Below are 17240 nucleotides of genomic sequence, written 5' to 3'. Positions count from 1 at the left end.
AGTTCATATCAGGAAGACAGGAAGTATCAGACTCTCATGTTCATCTATCAGTGAATATTTAGATCTTAATGTGTCTTAAAGTGTCTTAAAGTTTTTAGAACAACAGACTGAGATTTTATATTGATATTGATTACAGTGTTGAGACTAATTTTCCTTTTAATGTCTTTCTCTTTCAAAATATCCGTCACCATCATTGACCAAACAAAAGGACAATGGTAAAGTCACCACTCTGTGAGGACACATTAGCCTTGTAGACACACTGTGGAGTGGGTGTATGAGGGTAAAGAAAAAATACCCTGACAAATGGAGATAGCACCTACTTACTGTGCTTCTGCTGTGGCATTAACATTTTTCTTTGATCAAAAGTCAAAGTTTGGTGTGTAGTTTGTTGGTAATTTTATTTTTTTTGGTCAACATAGGTCAGTGACTAGTGCCGGGTTTGTCACTCATGTATTACACAGTACTGTTGTCTAAAAATTAATGTAATGTAATTAAACACCAGAGAAAGTAATTTGTTACAGTTCTCATCACATTACTTTTACATAACCCGTAACATAATCTAAGCTACCAATTATTAAGGCTACAGTCCCACAAACTCACACAGATCCCGATCCTAATACAGCTACGCAGAGTAATTCTACTGTAGAAACATGTACAGATAGAGCTGGATGTTGCACTGTTATACGAGTGATTGATTTGTTACCTGTGGACGATCGGGATTTGGTTGCTGGGCTGGGGTTGGCATACACTCAGTTTTATCATTATATTATCATTATGTTAGATTAAAAAGGTTATTCAACAAATGTTAGAGTTCAGAAGAAAAAGACTGAAGTCACCGTGAGGAAGTGACACCTCATTACTCACAGGAAATAGATATATTTTTCTTGCCATCTTTATTCTTTTTTCCTGTCTCTTGCATCTTACTGTTGTTTTTCTCTGATGTTGTGGGCTAGATATTTTTGTTGGGCCCAATCGCTGCCAGAGCGCCTTACTTCAGCCTTCACAGCTTTTTTTAAAATGTCTAATCACCATTACTTGGGTCCTTACTCAAGAAAAGTCATGTATTGCACATTTTGCTTGTTCCTTTAAAGAAAAAAGTATTGCAGTGCATTACTTTTGAAATTTGTTACACCACTTGTTTTGCATTGTAACATTAACACAATTTAACAGCATGAACTTATAGGTTACACACACCAACACAAATTAGATTAGATTTTAGGATTTTAGATTAGATTTTAGGAATAAAACAAAGGCAACAATGCAAAGAAAAGATAAAGTGATTCAGTGATTTTAGTTTAGAAACATGAAGAGGTAAACAAGGCTGCAAGCCTGACTCCTCATCACTGCTTTGGTTGAAGTCCAGGGTCTGGCTGCTGGGACTGGGTATAAAATCAGCTTTATCATCACTCTGCTTTCCTGGTTAGCTTTGCATTTGGATGTTGTCAGTGCAGAAGCTTGCAAAGAGCCAAAGTTGTGTTGGCAGCATAATGCTGTTGCTTCTGTTCTGGATGAAGTTTCTACTTTACTATAATTCTCTTCTGCTTTTGTGCATTAAAAAAATTAATAAAAGTAATGTTCATATTTTCACTCCCCAAGGCGAAGGTAGGGTTTCCAATTCCAGAAAGACCAGCAGCGGCTGGCTAATTTCATCATTTGTGTGTTGGTTACGTAGGGGAGAAAGTTATGTCAGAGACAGACAAGACGCGTCACAGCACTGACGCATCTTGTCTGTCTTTGTTCCAAGTTACTGTGATGTCACCATGTTGGACTGGGGGGGTTTACGCTCCATGTTAAACATCTCAAAGACTCTTCTTTTTTCTAATAATAACACAGTCTAACAGAAAAGGATTTGCATTTCTGTGAACAACTTATCTCAGCTGATCGTCTCTGCATTAATATTAAATGACTTCCTGTAATCTCATGTTGGCTAAGTGAATGACGTGAGAAGACGCAGACGTTAAGTCATTATGAGGATGTGACACCTCACAGACCACAAGAAGCACATGTTGCATTTGTGTTTCAGAAGAACTCTCAGAGACTGCATAGTGAGCGTTACAAGGAGACACCAAAAGGCACGATGTTTCCAAGCAGATGGTTTAAGATTTCTTTTTTCATGATGATGATGCTTCAGTTTGCAGGTAAGGACACACATTAAATTGCAAACATTCTAGTGTTACGTCATTAAATACTATATGCTTAAATGCCATGCTGTTATTGTTTACTTGAATCTTGAAATCTAAAGGTGAGACATCAGTTTGTTTTTCATTTCTTTTGACTTTCAGACTATTTCTCAACAGCAGCAACTAAGCAAAAACTGTCTGGTCATGTTTACATGTAATCATATTACTAAAACCCATCTTTGTATAAAGGACCTGGATCCCATTTTAGAGACTTTTTTTTTTTTGCTCTGAGTGTAGAAAAGACAACCAGACATGTTTTCATTGTGTCCTGATCTCTGTAGAAATGTTCAAATCCATCAGCTCACAGAGACGAGACACTGATATCTATTGGAAACCTACTCTCTTTTACTTCAGTGGGGCATGTTTGTTCAGTTCAGTTCAAAAACAAGTAGGACCGTAAATAAGTGTAGGGCTCAGTCCCAAACATGTATGGTGAGCATTAAATGAAAGAATCGCAGGTTTTGAAACAAGTTGATGGCTCTGATCCTAATGGCAACTATTACAAATACATTTCAATACATCAAGAGCATATTTAATACATTGAATGTGCTTTTTTTTGCTTTCAAAGATATGCATGACATAAATAATTTTAAACTGTAAACCAAATCTGAGACAGAAATGTGTAAAATGCAGTGGATTTAAAATTATCCTCACACTAAGTACTGTATTTAAAAAAAACCTGTCAATTTATCACACACTGAGGTTAATTATGGAGTTCCACAGGGTTCAGTGCTAGGACCAATTCTGTTTACATTATACATGCTTCCCTTAGGCAGCATCATTAGAAGACATAGCATACATTTTCACTGCTATGCTGATGACACCCAGCTCTATCTGTCCATGAAGCCAGATAGCACACACCAATTAGTTAGACTGCAGGAATGTCTTAAAGACATAAAGACCTGGATGGCCGCTAACTTTCTGCTTCTTAATTCAGATAAAACTGAGGTTATTGTACTCGGCCCTGAAAATCTTAGAAATATGGTATCTAACCAGATTCTTACTCTGGATGGCATTACCTTGGCCTCCAGTAACACTGTGAGGACCCTTGGAGTCATTTTTGACCAGGACATGTCCTTCAACGCACATATTAAACAAATATGTAAGACTGCTTTCTTCCATTTGCGCAACATCTCTAAAATTAGAAATATCCTGTCTCAGAGTGACGCTGAAAAACTAGTTCATGCATTTATTACTTCCAGGCTGGACTACTGTAATTCATTATTATCAGGATGTCCAAAAAACTCGCTGAAAAGCCTTCAACTAATCCAAAATGCTGCAGCAAGAGTCCTGACAGGGACTAGAAAGAGAGAGCATATTTCTCCTGTTTTGGCTTCCCTTCATTGGCTTCCTGTTAAATCCAGAATTGAATTCAAAATCCTGCTCCTCACATACAAGGTCTTAAATAATCAGGCCCCATCTTATCTTAATGACCTTGTAGTACCATATCACCCTATTAGAGCACTTCGCTCTCGCTCTGCAGGCCTACTTGTTGTTCCTAGAGTATTTAAAAGTAGAATGGGAAGGAGAGCCTTCAGTTTTCAGGCCCCTCTTCTGTGGAACCAGCTTCCAGTTTGGATTCGGGAGACAGACACTATCTCTACTTTTAAGATTAGGCTTAAAACTTTCCTTTTTGCTAAAGCATATAGTTAGGGCTGGACCAGGTGACCCTGAATCCTCCCTTAGTTATGCTGCAATAGACGTAGGCTGCCGGGGGATTCCCATGATGCATTGAGTTTTTCCTTTCCAGTCACCTTTCTCACTCACTATGTATTAATAGACCTCTCTGCATTGAATCATATCTGTTATTAACCTCTGTCTCTCTTCCACAGCATGTCTTTTATCCTGTCTTCCTTCTCTCACCCCAACCGGTCGCAGCAGATGGCCGCCCCTCCCTGAGCCTGGTTCTGCTGGAGGTTTCTTCCTGTTAAAAGGGAGTTTTTCCTTCCCACTGTCGCCAAAGTGCTTGCTCATAGGGGGTCATATGATTGTTGGGTTTTTCTCTGTATCTATGAAGCGCCTTGAGGTGACTTTTGTTGTGATTTGGCGCTATATAAATAAAATTGAATTGAATTGAATCAGTTTGTTGATCAAATTTGTCTCTGTCTCTCTTATTTCAGCAACAGCAACCTGGCAACATTTAGCGTTTATTGTAAGAGATGGTGATGAAGTCGCGTTGCCGTGTAAAAATCCAGTAGATGGTCAGCGTAACTGTGACAGTACAACCTGGATGTTCATGAATTTAAGAAGTGCAAAAACAGTAACACTCTTTGAACATGATCAGTTTCACAAAGAAGCTGGAGCTAAGTTAGGTAGACTGAGCGTTACAGCAAACTGTTCTCTAGTTATTCAGAAGGTCACAGATCAGGATGTTGGTCTGTACAAATGCAAACGGTTCATATCAGGAAACCAACAAGACTCACCTGTTCATCTTTCTGTTATTCACAGTGAGTATTTGTATATCAGTGTTGTCAAGTTAATGTGTTTTGTTTTGAGCAACATACTGAAATATTACAAAAATATTCATTAAAATGATGAGGCTAATGTTTCTGTTGTTGTCTTTATCTCTCGATATCTCCATCATCACCAGTGACTGAACAAAAAAGCAACGATAAAGTCATCTTTTACTGCTACGTGTTCTCATATGAAGGCTGTAGGCATTCAGTGGAGTGGGTCTACGAGGGTAAAGAGAATATATCCTCAGTCATGGAGATTTCATCACGTTCCTGTAATTCCAATGTGGCATTTGAGACATCTCACTTTAATCAGAAGTCAATTTTGTCTGAATTACTGTTTGTAAGGTGTAAAGTGACAGATGAAGACAAAAGAGTGCAGCTGTTTCCCTTCAGCCCTCCGTCCTCGGGTGAGAAAACGTAAAAACTATAATTGTCCTCAAACTGTTGCTTATAATTAAACCAAATATGCGTCCATGTGTTCCAGGTTGGTCATGGTGGTATGTTTATGTGACTGTGGGTTTATCAGCACTCTTAATTATCATAGTGATCATCTCATGGAAGAAAATGAAAGGTAGGACCATTCACAAATTAAACATTAAAATTAAAAAGTTAAATGTTTCATCTTTTGTCTGTATCATTGTGTAGATCTTTGTATAAAAATATTGGATGTTTCAGCGTTCATGTTTGATATGTTTTGCTGACTTTGCATTGAGGAAAACAGTTTATGGCTTGATGATAAATACAACTGAGAAAGCTTAGCAACTGACCATAGTTTGAATTTCAGCAGGCAAAGACGTGAGATCAGCAGATCACCTGATCAGTCATTTGTGCAAGTGTCTGAAACCCACTTCTGTGTCTGACTTATGTCATATCTGTTGTTTTTTCCAGGAAATAAAGAACAAAAGGAAGGAAATAAGGTGAGTTTAAACACTACAATGTTTATTAGTACTAAATATTTGTACTGTCGCAAAAACTGATTTATAGGGACTGCATATACAGCAGAAAAAGCATAATTTGAGTCACCTATGTTTCTGTGCCTGTGCAGGAACCAAGCTTAAGCCCCAAAGTGGCTCAGTCTGGTTCAGAAGCCAGTCACAACACTGTGAGATCACACACACTACACCCAGTTCAAAGTTACACTTACTGCTGTATAGGGATGGGTACCGGTATCTGGCACCGGTTCTGACATAAACGGTACCCAGACCGAAAAGCAGGGCACATTTCGGTGCTTCATTTCGGTGCTTTTTTTCCCCTGAGATGTCACACACTTTGGATTCTAGCCAATCATTTTACCTTTGCAAGTGTAGTAGGCGGGCCCAGGTACGTACGTTCTTTTAGAGCAGAGCTACAGATTAGCTGCCCAAGGTGAAGCGGTCAAAGTCTGGCTGTACTTCACAGCAAAAGATGCAAACTCAGCAGCCTGCAACAAGTGCTTTAAGGTGACACTGTGCAAAGGAGGTAACTCCTCGAATCTGATGAAACACCTGGTGACGCATAGCGTTTTTTTAAAGGCTGAGAAATGCACCGTATTTGATAGCTTGCTGCGAGACCTCACACCGTGCACATCTACTGCGGGTGTGGTGCCTGTTATCGACCCGGTGTTAGCAACATGCACCCGAAGAGGAGAGTCCTGGCCCCTAGCCCTGCCAGTGTAGCAGAAATGATGACGAATGATGATGGCAGCAGCAGCCGTTCTTCTCTGTGTGAGTAGCTTAATGTTGTTCGTGTGTAAGCTAACCACGTTATTAAATGAACGCATGTAAGGTGAACTAGCAAACACTGTCATAGTTACATGTGGCTGTCTTCTTGTTTGATGGCAGATGCTCCCTTCACCCTGGCCAAAAAGGCTAAAATGACCAAAGAAAAAGTGGGAAACAGCTAAACATGAGAGGTTTTTGGACAAAGTTGGTGTTTTTTTTCCCCATTGTTTAAGCACTGCTTCCAACAAAGAGTGATACCATATATACCCTATAGCTGCAGAAAAGGCTAACATTGTTATCTTTTTACAAAAAACAGCTAAACATGAAAGGTTCTTGATTCTTTAAGCACCGGTTCGAGCACCGTTTAAGCACCGGCACTGCTTCAAAAGTACCGGTTTGGTACTGGTATCGGATAAAACCTAAACGATACCCATCCCTACTGCTGTATTTGTTCATTCTAACATGTCTGTTTAAAAAAACCCCAGTGCTTGACAAAGGTTTTGAATTCAAAATAATTTTGTATCCATTATAATGTCTTCAATTTATAGGCTGAACCTGACGACGGTGTTTCTTATGCCACCATCAGTTTTGCCAAGAAGACCCAGAATAAAGCCAGGGTAAGATCTGTAATCGGTTACAATGAAGATGTTGGCATCCAAATCATAACTATCAAAACTTCTGACATGTATGATTAATTAAGGTAGGAATTTCTTATTCATGTTTTCTTTAAGGTACCCTGTAATGGTGCAGATGATACTGTGACATACAGCACTGTAAACGCTTCCTCATCTTCTGCTGGATATTCTTCTTCCAGTGATCTCTATTCCATCATCAACAAACCAAAGAAATATATGACTGGATTATGATTTCTTTTCTTGTGCACTATCGTACATGAAGCCACCGAGATAACACAGACTCCCTCTAGAGGTGGAGAGGGTGAAAATATTCCCAGATTGAAAATGCAATAAAATGAGATACTTATGTGAAATGGATATTTGTGTATGAGTGTTTGTCAGTCACTAACAGACAACCAAAGAAACATAGTTCTGTTAGCAGTATAATGTGGCTGTTTCTGTCCTGGATGCTGTTTCCACTTTACCATCGCACTCATATCCTTTTGTGCAATAAAACCAAAAATGTTGTCCATTACTCTACTACTCAAAAGCTGTATTGCTGTACAGCTTCTCCTCTCCACAACTTTCTTCGTTCTATAAATGAACTGTAATCATCTAATTACATTGCAAGTGCTGGAGTGAACTTTTTTCACTGCTTTGCGAATGGGTCATTCATTCTGCCAGTCACATGACAAAAAGTAAGATTGATGGTCAGGATAACTATCATAATAATATCATGGACTTCAGTCAAGGAAACACAGGAGCGGAATTGACTGGCTGACTGGAAGTGGGTGTCTGATTCAAGGTTCAAGATTTATGATGGCGATCACTGAACCTACAGAAAGGTCATATCAGAGGGCATTGAGGATTAGATTTTATTGTTCTTCTGTCTGTTTCTGAGAGTATTAACATCATCATTGCTTCTCATTGTGTCCTATTAGAACATAAAATGGATATTTTAAAAATAATTACACTGATGAAACTCATTTCTGTCTTGTTATTTCTTAACAAGAGGAAAAAATGGTTGAGTACACAAACATTTATTCTTACACTTTGTTACATGTCATACTGACAGTATGAAACATCCAAATCTGGGCTTGTACTGGTTTGGTGAGCTGATGTTGAAGTTTTCAGTCATTCTGTGAAGTCTGACAGAGGGAGAAGCCTTCAGCATTTTCAGACACCATCACGACATCTTCATGATCACAGATGTAGGAAAATAAAAAAGCTGGGACATGGCTTTTTGCACCATTGCCACCACCTTCTGCCAGTCATGGGGCATCACATCCTACCAGTCACAAATAAGAAGGCAGCAACTATACTCTGTATTTTCAAATAAAGATAATACTGTATTTGATTTTTTTAATACTTTAATGACTATTTGAAAATTCAAAAATGTATTGTACCAGAACCAGAGGACAGTCCACTGAAGCACTCAGTCGGTCATGTTCTTGTCTTGAGCCACTAATCAGTGAGTTAGTACTGCCACATTTTTTAGTGTATGTGTGGCATTGCCACAAACAAAATATTACGTCCAGCTCTTACTTTAAATACAATGACATTATGACAACATTTTTTTAAATTACTAAATTAAATACAGTGACATGTAAATAATAAATATGAAAGTCAGCACATCAGTGAGAGGATCATTTCATACATGTAAGTTTGTGTCATATATTTGAATGTGGGTGCAATATGTCTTCCGTCTTGCAGTGTATTATGCACAAAAACCATCTCACAGTAAAGTTGTCAAACATATCATTTTCAGTCATGGGAGAGTATTTACACTAAAACATTAAAAAGAACAGATGTGGGTAACCTAATTTGTTAAACACAAAGTAATATTTAGTTATATGATACAAGGTAACACATTATGTTTAACATTTAAAAAGTTTTAAAAATAAACAAGGAGATATGATACAATTTCCATTTACTCATGTTAACACAGAGCATAAAAGCAATAAATAGTATGTATAACCTATCTTTTTGTACTCTGTGTTGGTGGAAACTTTATGAATGAGGAAATGGCATAAAGCATCACTCAGCTTTTTTCAAATGCAGAAGGAGGGGAGAGCTCAGAGGTTGTTGAAGAAAAATTGCCAACGAGGGACTAAGTTGTTCAAAGTTTAAGTAAACTCTCTCTCTGGAACTTGGAGTTTACCTCATCCAAGGGTTGACAAACCCACAATAGTATCTTCCTACCCAGACACATAAAAGCCCTAAAACAGGGCCCAGAGCTCTGGTGCTATTGTATCCCTGTTTTTACTAAAACACTTTCCCATTCACGTCAAAGAATTCTTCATGCAATGAGGAACCAGCAGGTCGCAGACCACAAAAGCATCTTATCTGTGTTTCACCACTGTGGCATGGTAGCTGCTACAGGATGCCTACTTTTCATTGCAAACATTTCAGTTTTTAATGCTGATGAATTATATGAAAATAATACTACATTGTCATATTCATATTCCCCTGTATACTCTATCTTAATGCCATTTATGATTCTAATTTTAGATTCTCCGTTGAGGTAAAAACGCACCACTGTCTACTGTGAAAATGCATTAAAAATATGAGAAAAACAACATTAAATGAAAAACTGTCTCTCTACTCATACGTACACTAAATTTGGTTAAAAATTTATATTTTTTAACAATTGATAGGTGTGCAAGAGGCAGACTAAAGTCACTATGACAGAGCAACACCTCAAAAACCACATAAAGCAGAAGCTGTGTGTAACTTTAAGAAAATACAAGAGACTGTGTCATTAGTGAGCACGAGAACGAGAAAGAGATGGCTGAATTCGGGAGCGTTAAAATGACTGTATTTCTGCTTCTGATGCTTCAGTTTACAAGTAAGGACAAGTTTTGCTGGCAACTTTGTTTGACTCAATGAGACTACATTTGAGACCAACTTGTTTCGTATCAAAAATAATCCTCAAACTAAATTTGCGCCAAGTCACATTTGTGATCTTTATCTGTCATATTTCTCTTTTTTTTCTCAGCACCAACACTTCATCTACTTCAATCTGTCTCTATTGTCATAGTTGGTGATGACCTCACTTTGCCTTGTGAAAATGTGACACATGGTCAGGATGACTGTAACAGTACTACCTGGGCCTTCAGTGGTTCAACAGACACGGCAGTAGTGGAGTTGGCCACTCATGGGCAGATTCACAAAGATGTTAGAGCTAAGTCAGCCAGGCTGAGTGTTAGTGAAGACTGTTCTCTGGTTGTAAACAAGGTCACAGTTGAGGATGCTGGCCGTTACACGTGCAGACAAATCAAATCAGGAAATGAAGTTTCAGAGTTTGATGTCTATCTTTCCGTTATTAACAGTGAGTATTTCATTCATAATTTTTTCAGCTCAAACTGTGCGTGAAACATTAAAATATTCAATACTGTGATTAAACTATTTTTTCTCTCATCTTTTGTCTTCACCAGCGACTCAACATGACAACGGTAACAAAGCCATCTTGAGCTGCTCCTTGTTGGCATATAAACCCTGTACATACACAGTAGAGTGGCTCTACGAGGGTGAAGAGAACATCTATACAGACATGAAGATATTACCAGGTTCCTGCTCTTCAGCAGTGACATTTAAATCTCAACTTAATCAGAAGTCAAAGATTTATGAGTCTCTGAAGTGCAATGTGACAGATGAGTCCAGTAACAAAGTGAAGCTGTTTCCCTTCAGCTCTCAGTCGTCAGGTGAGAAAACAAGCTGCTATTACCTCAAAGTAAAGAGTATCATTAAAAAAAGCTTCATCTGTAAATCTTTTTAAGTTTAAACAGCCATTTCAGCCATAATATTCTGCATGTTTTTGCCATTGATTGGGGAAAAGGAACATAAGACACATTTTCATTGTACAGATTTGATTTGGCTGCTGTTTTGTGTTTTCAGGTGAGAATGCAATGACAACAAAAAAATCCACAACAGCAAAAAAGTTAATAGTGACACCAAATCCAGCACCGGAGGCAGAATAATTAAAAAACAGTAATGAAAACAGGATCACTCATGATAATTAGATTTTGCAATAGGCTACATCAGAAGGGAAATACAAAAAAAGTGCTAAAATTGTACTCATCACCACTATGATTTAAAAAAAATAACTATGTGTCAGTAAAAATAAATATTAATCCTTAGATTTTTTAAAAGTAAGTTCAACATGGATTAATTTTCTTTCCAGGTTGGTCATGGGAGCATATTATATTTCCTGCTTTAGTAGCAGTCTTAGTTGCTGCTGTGGTGATGATCACAAGGAAGAAAACTAGAGGTGAGAACAGGACAAATGTAAATCAGCGTTTTAACTGTTAAATTTAATGTGTTTTGCTGACTCATGACATGATGAAGTTCAAGTTATGTGGACAAGTCTTAGATTATTAAATTAGACAACCAGTCTTTACCAGTTTAATCAGTTGAGACAACACCGTTTTCTATAATAACTATAAGAACACAGACTCAGAACTAGAAGCGCAACTCAATTTTTTCCTCTTTGCAGGGAACATGGAAATGGATGGACAGAACAATGTGAGTTTCATCCATTGATCATTCTGATTCTTCAATAAAAAACTGAGTTTTGGTGATTGTCTGTTAAGTTCTCTACACCTGTATGACCCTAGGAAAATAAAAAAATTTAATATAGTGAAAGTAAAACTTTACAGAAAAAGTTGATTTAATGTGGAGAATCTAAAAATGAACAAACCTGGCCTGTAGTTGTCTGTGTCACTTTGTGACTGGTTGAAAAGGAGTGTGTTAATTTCAGTCATATTTCACATGGAAGATGTTGACTTGTCTACAAGCAGTCACCATTTACTCTCTGACATGTAGTGAAACTTTAAAAGTGCGATGGAAACTGCCATCAGAGAGTGTCCACCTTCAAATGAAAAGTTGTGCCTTATAACTATAAAGTACACATTTCAAAAGGTGCAGCTTTTACTTCGACAGAGAACATTCTCTGCTCCCGGTTTGTGTGCTCTTTTCATATTTTTACCACCACTTGCAAGTGTAGTTTGCAAGTGCTAGCTAATTGTTGTCTTCTATCCAAATTGCTCATGGGAGCAGGAACCTACTAGTGACCAAAGCAATTGTAAGAAGGTTTTTGGTGCAGTACTATATACCACTTTATGAAAAACGTCACATTATCCGATGCCAGCAACTCCTAACAACCACTCTCCAACCATTCACGAAATGCATATATTCAAGTTTCAGCAGAATACCTACACTTAATTTTATAAGCTGTGTGCAGGGACCGAGTTTAAACACGGCAGAGACTCACATTCTCTGAACTGTGTCTATGTGCAAAATACTTTAATACTTAAATCAAGGTTTGGATTAATGTGTTAGCAATCATTATGTGATCGTCCTTATGTAGACTGAACCTGAAGATGACATTTCCTTGGCTTCCATCAGCTACACCAATAACACCAGAGAAGAAGGCACAGTAAGCTTTGTGATGGGTTACAGTGAGGATGTTAATATCAGTTCTGTTATTATTGTTGTTGTTATTATTATTATTGTTTAAGTATTATTAAGTATAGAATTATTTCTTCTTCTAAGCTCTAGGTGGTGATGATAAAGGTGACAGTGTGACCTACAGCTGTGAAAGCCTTCTCGTCTTCTTCTGGAGTTTAATCCTAGCAACGTCTCCTCCACAGTCAACAAATCAAAGAAATAAATCCAGTCATGTTCACTCAACATATTTAAAAATGCTTTGAATGTTGCCTGATTGTTCAGTTACCGATGATCTAGATCTAAATTAAAGGGGCTAGTGCTATTATTAAGTAGTAAAACAATGATTTTTAACAACCTGACAATTGTCTTTACTTATCTCAGTGTTATATTATGTAATCTTTCTTTAATGCAACTTTTAAAGGATAATTCTGTTTTTTTTCTACACTGAATAATGAAAACACATCCTGCTTTAGTGTTGATAGAGCAAAGCAGTTGCAAATCACCTCCATCATCCATAAAGCCACAGAGCAGAGACTCCCTCTAGAGGTAGAGAATGTGAATAAGATAAGATAAGATAAGATAACCTTTATTAGTCCCACACGTGGGAAATTTGTTTGAATTTGAATATATTGGGTCCTCAGCATTAGGAAATAAAATTATGGCTTTCAATATATTTTTGTGTTATTTACATCTACAACAATAAAAACTAAATAGGTCTCAGAAAAGAAAAAAACATCATGTTTCATGTTTCTTGTTTGGCATGCTTTGAACATAACCACTATTAAACAATCAAAAAGTAACTGTTTATTTCACTGCTTTGTTGGGTCTCTATCTCCATCTTATCCATCTCTTCCTTGTTGAGGCGAGGGATTCTGGTTTTGTGGCACAAATATAATGGTGTACAGTAAGAGTTGAGCGAGCACGGGCAGAAATGTTGAGAGCGCGAGCAACACATTGCGAGCGAACGCAAGTGCAAAAACTGAGCGAGAGGGGCTGCTATTGTGTGTGTGTGTGGATAATAGCAAACACTGAAATACATTTTTTGCACGCAGCAATGAATTTTGTTCACTCAAATTTAGCTTTTCTTCGCTCAAAATAAATTTCTCCTGAAAATGCAACACTTGCACCTGCAAATTTTTTTTTACGTGCGCTCAATTTCTTTTTTACGTGCGCTCAGAATAGTGACACAAAAACGACGCCATAACAGCCCTGTAACTAGTGGGAAACAGACAAATTCTGCCCCCTGGTGGGAAAAGGTAAAATCTGCATTCCACAATAAAAAGCAAGTGTATAATCACTGGATATTGTACTCTTAGAAGCTTCAATGTCAAAGCATCCTACACTTACAAACCGGGCTAAGATGCAAAACAAAAAAACAAGCAAAAGGAACAAAGTTAAGTTATATGTAAAATAAGGCTGGCAATCAGATTGGCAACCTGTCCAGGTTGGATCTCACCTCTTGCCCTCTGGTAGCTGAGATAGCCTCCAGCAGCACTGTGACCCTGAGAAGGAAGATAATGGATGGCTATAAGTTAGATTTCTACATAATGTTTATTTTAACAAACCATCTGACAGCAACATAAACAGACAAACAGGTCTGTCTCAGTTTAGTGATCATAAGTTTCTAGTGTTTCTCGGGGCCCCTCTCACGGGGGGGGGGGGGGGGGGGGGGGGCTATACCTTCTCCCTCACAGAGAGAATTATGACCTTGTTTTCTGCTTGGCTGTCACCTAAGGATTTACATCCCTGATAAACAGAAGGAGTCTCACTATCTGTTTAACGTCTCCCATTACAATGGCCTCACTGTGTTAACATTCCCCATGCATGCAAACTAGTGACAGGAGTGCTCTTACTATAGTAAAGAGAGAAAGTGATATTACTATAACTAATGTGATTTGATTAAATATGTGATTAATAAATGAGAAAAGAAATCTGCCACCACAACATTCTCTAGTCAAGAAGGTGAAGGTGGAGGGAGAGCTCCAAAAGAAGAGACTAAAGTCACTATCAGGAAGTGACACCTCATAGTGACTAATTTATGTCAGAGGTAAACACCCCTTAAAGCTCCCAGGCCTCTGGTGTGTAGAGAACCTTTTTATTATATTAAACCCTCTTTATTGTAAAGACATTTTTCCTGCTCCAGCTTTGATCCTCGGAACAAAATTCCTAACTTTCCCCGCATTCAAGTTGGCCCCCTGAAGTGTTCTTCTGCTCTGCCTGCCCCCCTCCAGGTCAATTCAGTGCAGTTGAGTTGTATTTATATGGCACCAAATCACAACAACAGTTGCCTCAAAGTGCTTTATATTGCAACGTAAAACCCTTCAAATGCCCTGAACTTCCTAACCCCCAGATCTGTCACCTGCTCCGTCTCCTGGTATTTGACTTGCAATACCTATCCCTCACTCAGACATGAGTGAGGGATAGGAAAGGGAGAGAGAAAGAGGAAGGAAAAGAAAAACAGAAGGGGAGAGGGACAGTGAGAAAGGGGGGGAGAAAAAATAAAAACTCCTGGATCACCTGTTGAGAGAAGAAGAATAGAAAACAAGCAAAAAAAAAAACCAAAGCAACATACTAAACACAACACCATCGCATTAATCTAGCTAAGTGTAAACAGCAGTAAATACTAAATATTCAATGTTGTTGTGCAGCACGCAGGACAGACAGCGCACAATGTGCTTTGAAGTAGCAGCCAAGAAAGGTGTAATTTAAGTCTACGAGCAGTGAACACCCGTGTGCATACCTGTGTGGATCAGCGCGCTTGTATTCCAATGGTTTCCACATGTAATGGTCTGCAAGAGGATGTAGCAAGCCATAGCCCCGTCCCCCAGGGCGTGAAGCAGGCATGGAGGAGATCCAGGCCCCAGACATCCAGAGGCCCCAGAGTGCGAGAGCCCAAGGAGGACCACCGGAGGGGCATCCGTGCCACCCTCATGGGAAGGGCTGAGGATCCCCAGACGAGGCGTCACCCAGTAGCCACCGAGCAGAAGCTAGAGGGGGCTGCACCAGCATGCCCGCCCAGCTGTGCCAGAGTGAACCGAGCCGCAGGCCCAGAGGCCGGAGGCCCCGGAAGAGGCCTGACCGAGCAACAGGCGCCAGGCCCCGCCAGGTAGCCACCGGGAGTGAGCCGGTACATACCTGAGTGCCCAGCCCCGGACACCAAGAACCACCAATGCACCGACCCCTGAGGGCATCAGTCACCGGCAGGGAGTGTGGTGAGGGGAGATAGGCCTAGGAGGGCCTGGGAGTTCCCAGAGAGGTGGAGTCTAAGACCCGACCTGACATATAGACACAGACAAACAGGCACACACAGACACAAACATGCATTCCCACCCTCATGCACACATATACAAACACTCAGCACTCACCCAACGTAAGGATTGACATAAATGGACATGTACACACAATCACACTCCCCAAACATACTCTATACCCCGGGTCCAGGTACCCTCGCCCCCAGAGGGGGAAACAGAACCCAGACCCAAGAGATGTTACCCTTCCCCCCGGGGTGGAGGCAAGCAGACCGTCCCAGGCTCCGCAGCAGCAGGGAGGCCAATCGGACAGCCAACATCTCCTCCCAGCCCCCCCGCCCCGATGGCTAGCAGAGAACGGGGGTGTGTGAAGACCCCATACCTCCCTCCTCCCGCTCATGTGTAGTGTTGCTGCGTGTTGTTCTAAAGTGCATTTAAAACAAGGGAGAGCATGGTGCTGCTGCCAGAGAGCAGCAGGTGTTAGCATTTGTCTTGCATTTGACCTTATTTGCTTATTGATTTTTATTTTGTCTTGAAGAAATAATTTTTGCAAAAGTTTACTTTCACAACAAAATAAACGGACATAGTATGATGGGAAAATTGTAATTTTATCATGATGTTTATCTCAATAAATGCTCTTGTAGCCACATTCTCAACAAAACACCTATTTTGGTACGCAGAGAAAATGACATCAGACTTCTAAAGAGGTTTCAGACTACTGACACTTGTTCTGATGGCATCATTGTTTTGCATCAATGATATTAGGAGTTAAATTTAGGTGGCAGAATAAATGAACTCTTTATGTCAGTTAATATGCATTCTCAAACATCACACTGAAACCTGGTTGTGTTTTTTTTTCTAATAATCACAAAATAAAGAGAAATAAAAGAGAGCTGCATTTCTCATTACACTTATCTCAACTGACAATCTTCACACATTTGACTTCCTATAATCTATTGTTGGCCAAGATGTGACAGAGGAGAATGAAGTCACTAGCAGGAAGTGACACCTCGCAAACCCCACACAGCACAAGTATTTATCTTTAACAAGTCAAATCTTTAGATGCAGTGTCATTAGTGTGTATGAGTACAGAAGAAGCACCATGGTCCTATTCAGATGGATTGAAGTGTTTTTATTCTCTCTACTAATACTTCAGTGTAAAGGTAAGGACACATATTAAAATACAAATATTGCATCAACATGTAATATGACTTTACCTATGAAGGAGTATTATGGCCACATTAAGGAAAAAATATTGATGATTTTGATAAAAAGGAATTTCCAGATTCAAGTCGATAATCGATTTTTGTCAAAAAGTGGAGATTACGGTTGTTGTTTGAAGACAAACTGCCACGGATGCTATACTCTCTGCAAAAAGCCTTGTTTAGATGAGTTAGTGAAACAAACTGATCAGCTGTCTTGTGATGCAACATAAATACTCTTTATTGAACGAGTCTGTAACCACTGATAACCTTGCATCTATCCACTCCCATCTGTTTCATTTTGTACAAATCCACTCTTCCACATTTGTGTGGTTTTTCCATCTTACAGATTGCAGGTTTCTGCACCATTTTTTCAACGTCCTTATACTTAT

At 39.1% G+C, this 17240-nt stretch overlaps 2 protein-coding genes across 2 annotated transcripts; both read left to right on the top strand.

Moving 5' to 3' along the window:
- Positions 1-2051: 2051 nt before the first annotated feature.
- LOC147313057 (uncharacterized) lies at positions 2052-7297 on the top strand. Its single transcript, XM_086263923.1, has 8 exons — positions 2052-2138; positions 4301-4627; positions 4771-5043; positions 5121-5207; positions 5525-5553; positions 5682-5738; positions 6885-6953; positions 7068-7297. Exons 1-8 carry the CDS (start codon positions 2078-2080, stop codon positions 7200-7202), a joined length of 1038 nt encoding a protein of 345 aa, XP_086120049.1. The 5' UTR covers positions 2052-2077; the 3' UTR covers positions 7203-7297.
- Positions 7298-9737: 2440 nt separating this feature from the next.
- On the top strand, positions 9738-10728 carry LOC147313056 (uncharacterized). The gene is made up of 3 exons (XM_086264511.1): positions 9738-9798; positions 9949-10281; positions 10388-10728. Exons 1-3 carry the CDS (start codon positions 9738-9740, stop codon positions 10726-10728), a joined length of 735 nt encoding a protein of 244 aa, XP_086120637.1.
- Positions 10729-17240: the final 6512 nt, after the last annotated feature.

The sequence above is a fragment of the Aulonocara sp. 'chitande type north' Nkhata Bay genome, linkage group LG15 (assembly GCF_057382095.1).
Source record: "Aulonocara sp. 'chitande type north' Nkhata Bay isolate Kocher_YH1m ecotype deep benthic linkage group LG15, A_spYH_male_GT1.1, whole genome shotgun sequence".
Taxonomy (NCBI): Eukaryota; Metazoa; Chordata; class Actinopteri; order Cichliformes; family Cichlidae; genus Aulonocara; species Aulonocara sp. 'chitande type north' Nkhata Bay.
The sequence above is the reverse complement of the archived record's forward strand: the minus strand, read 5'-3'. Positions and strand labels throughout refer to the sequence as shown.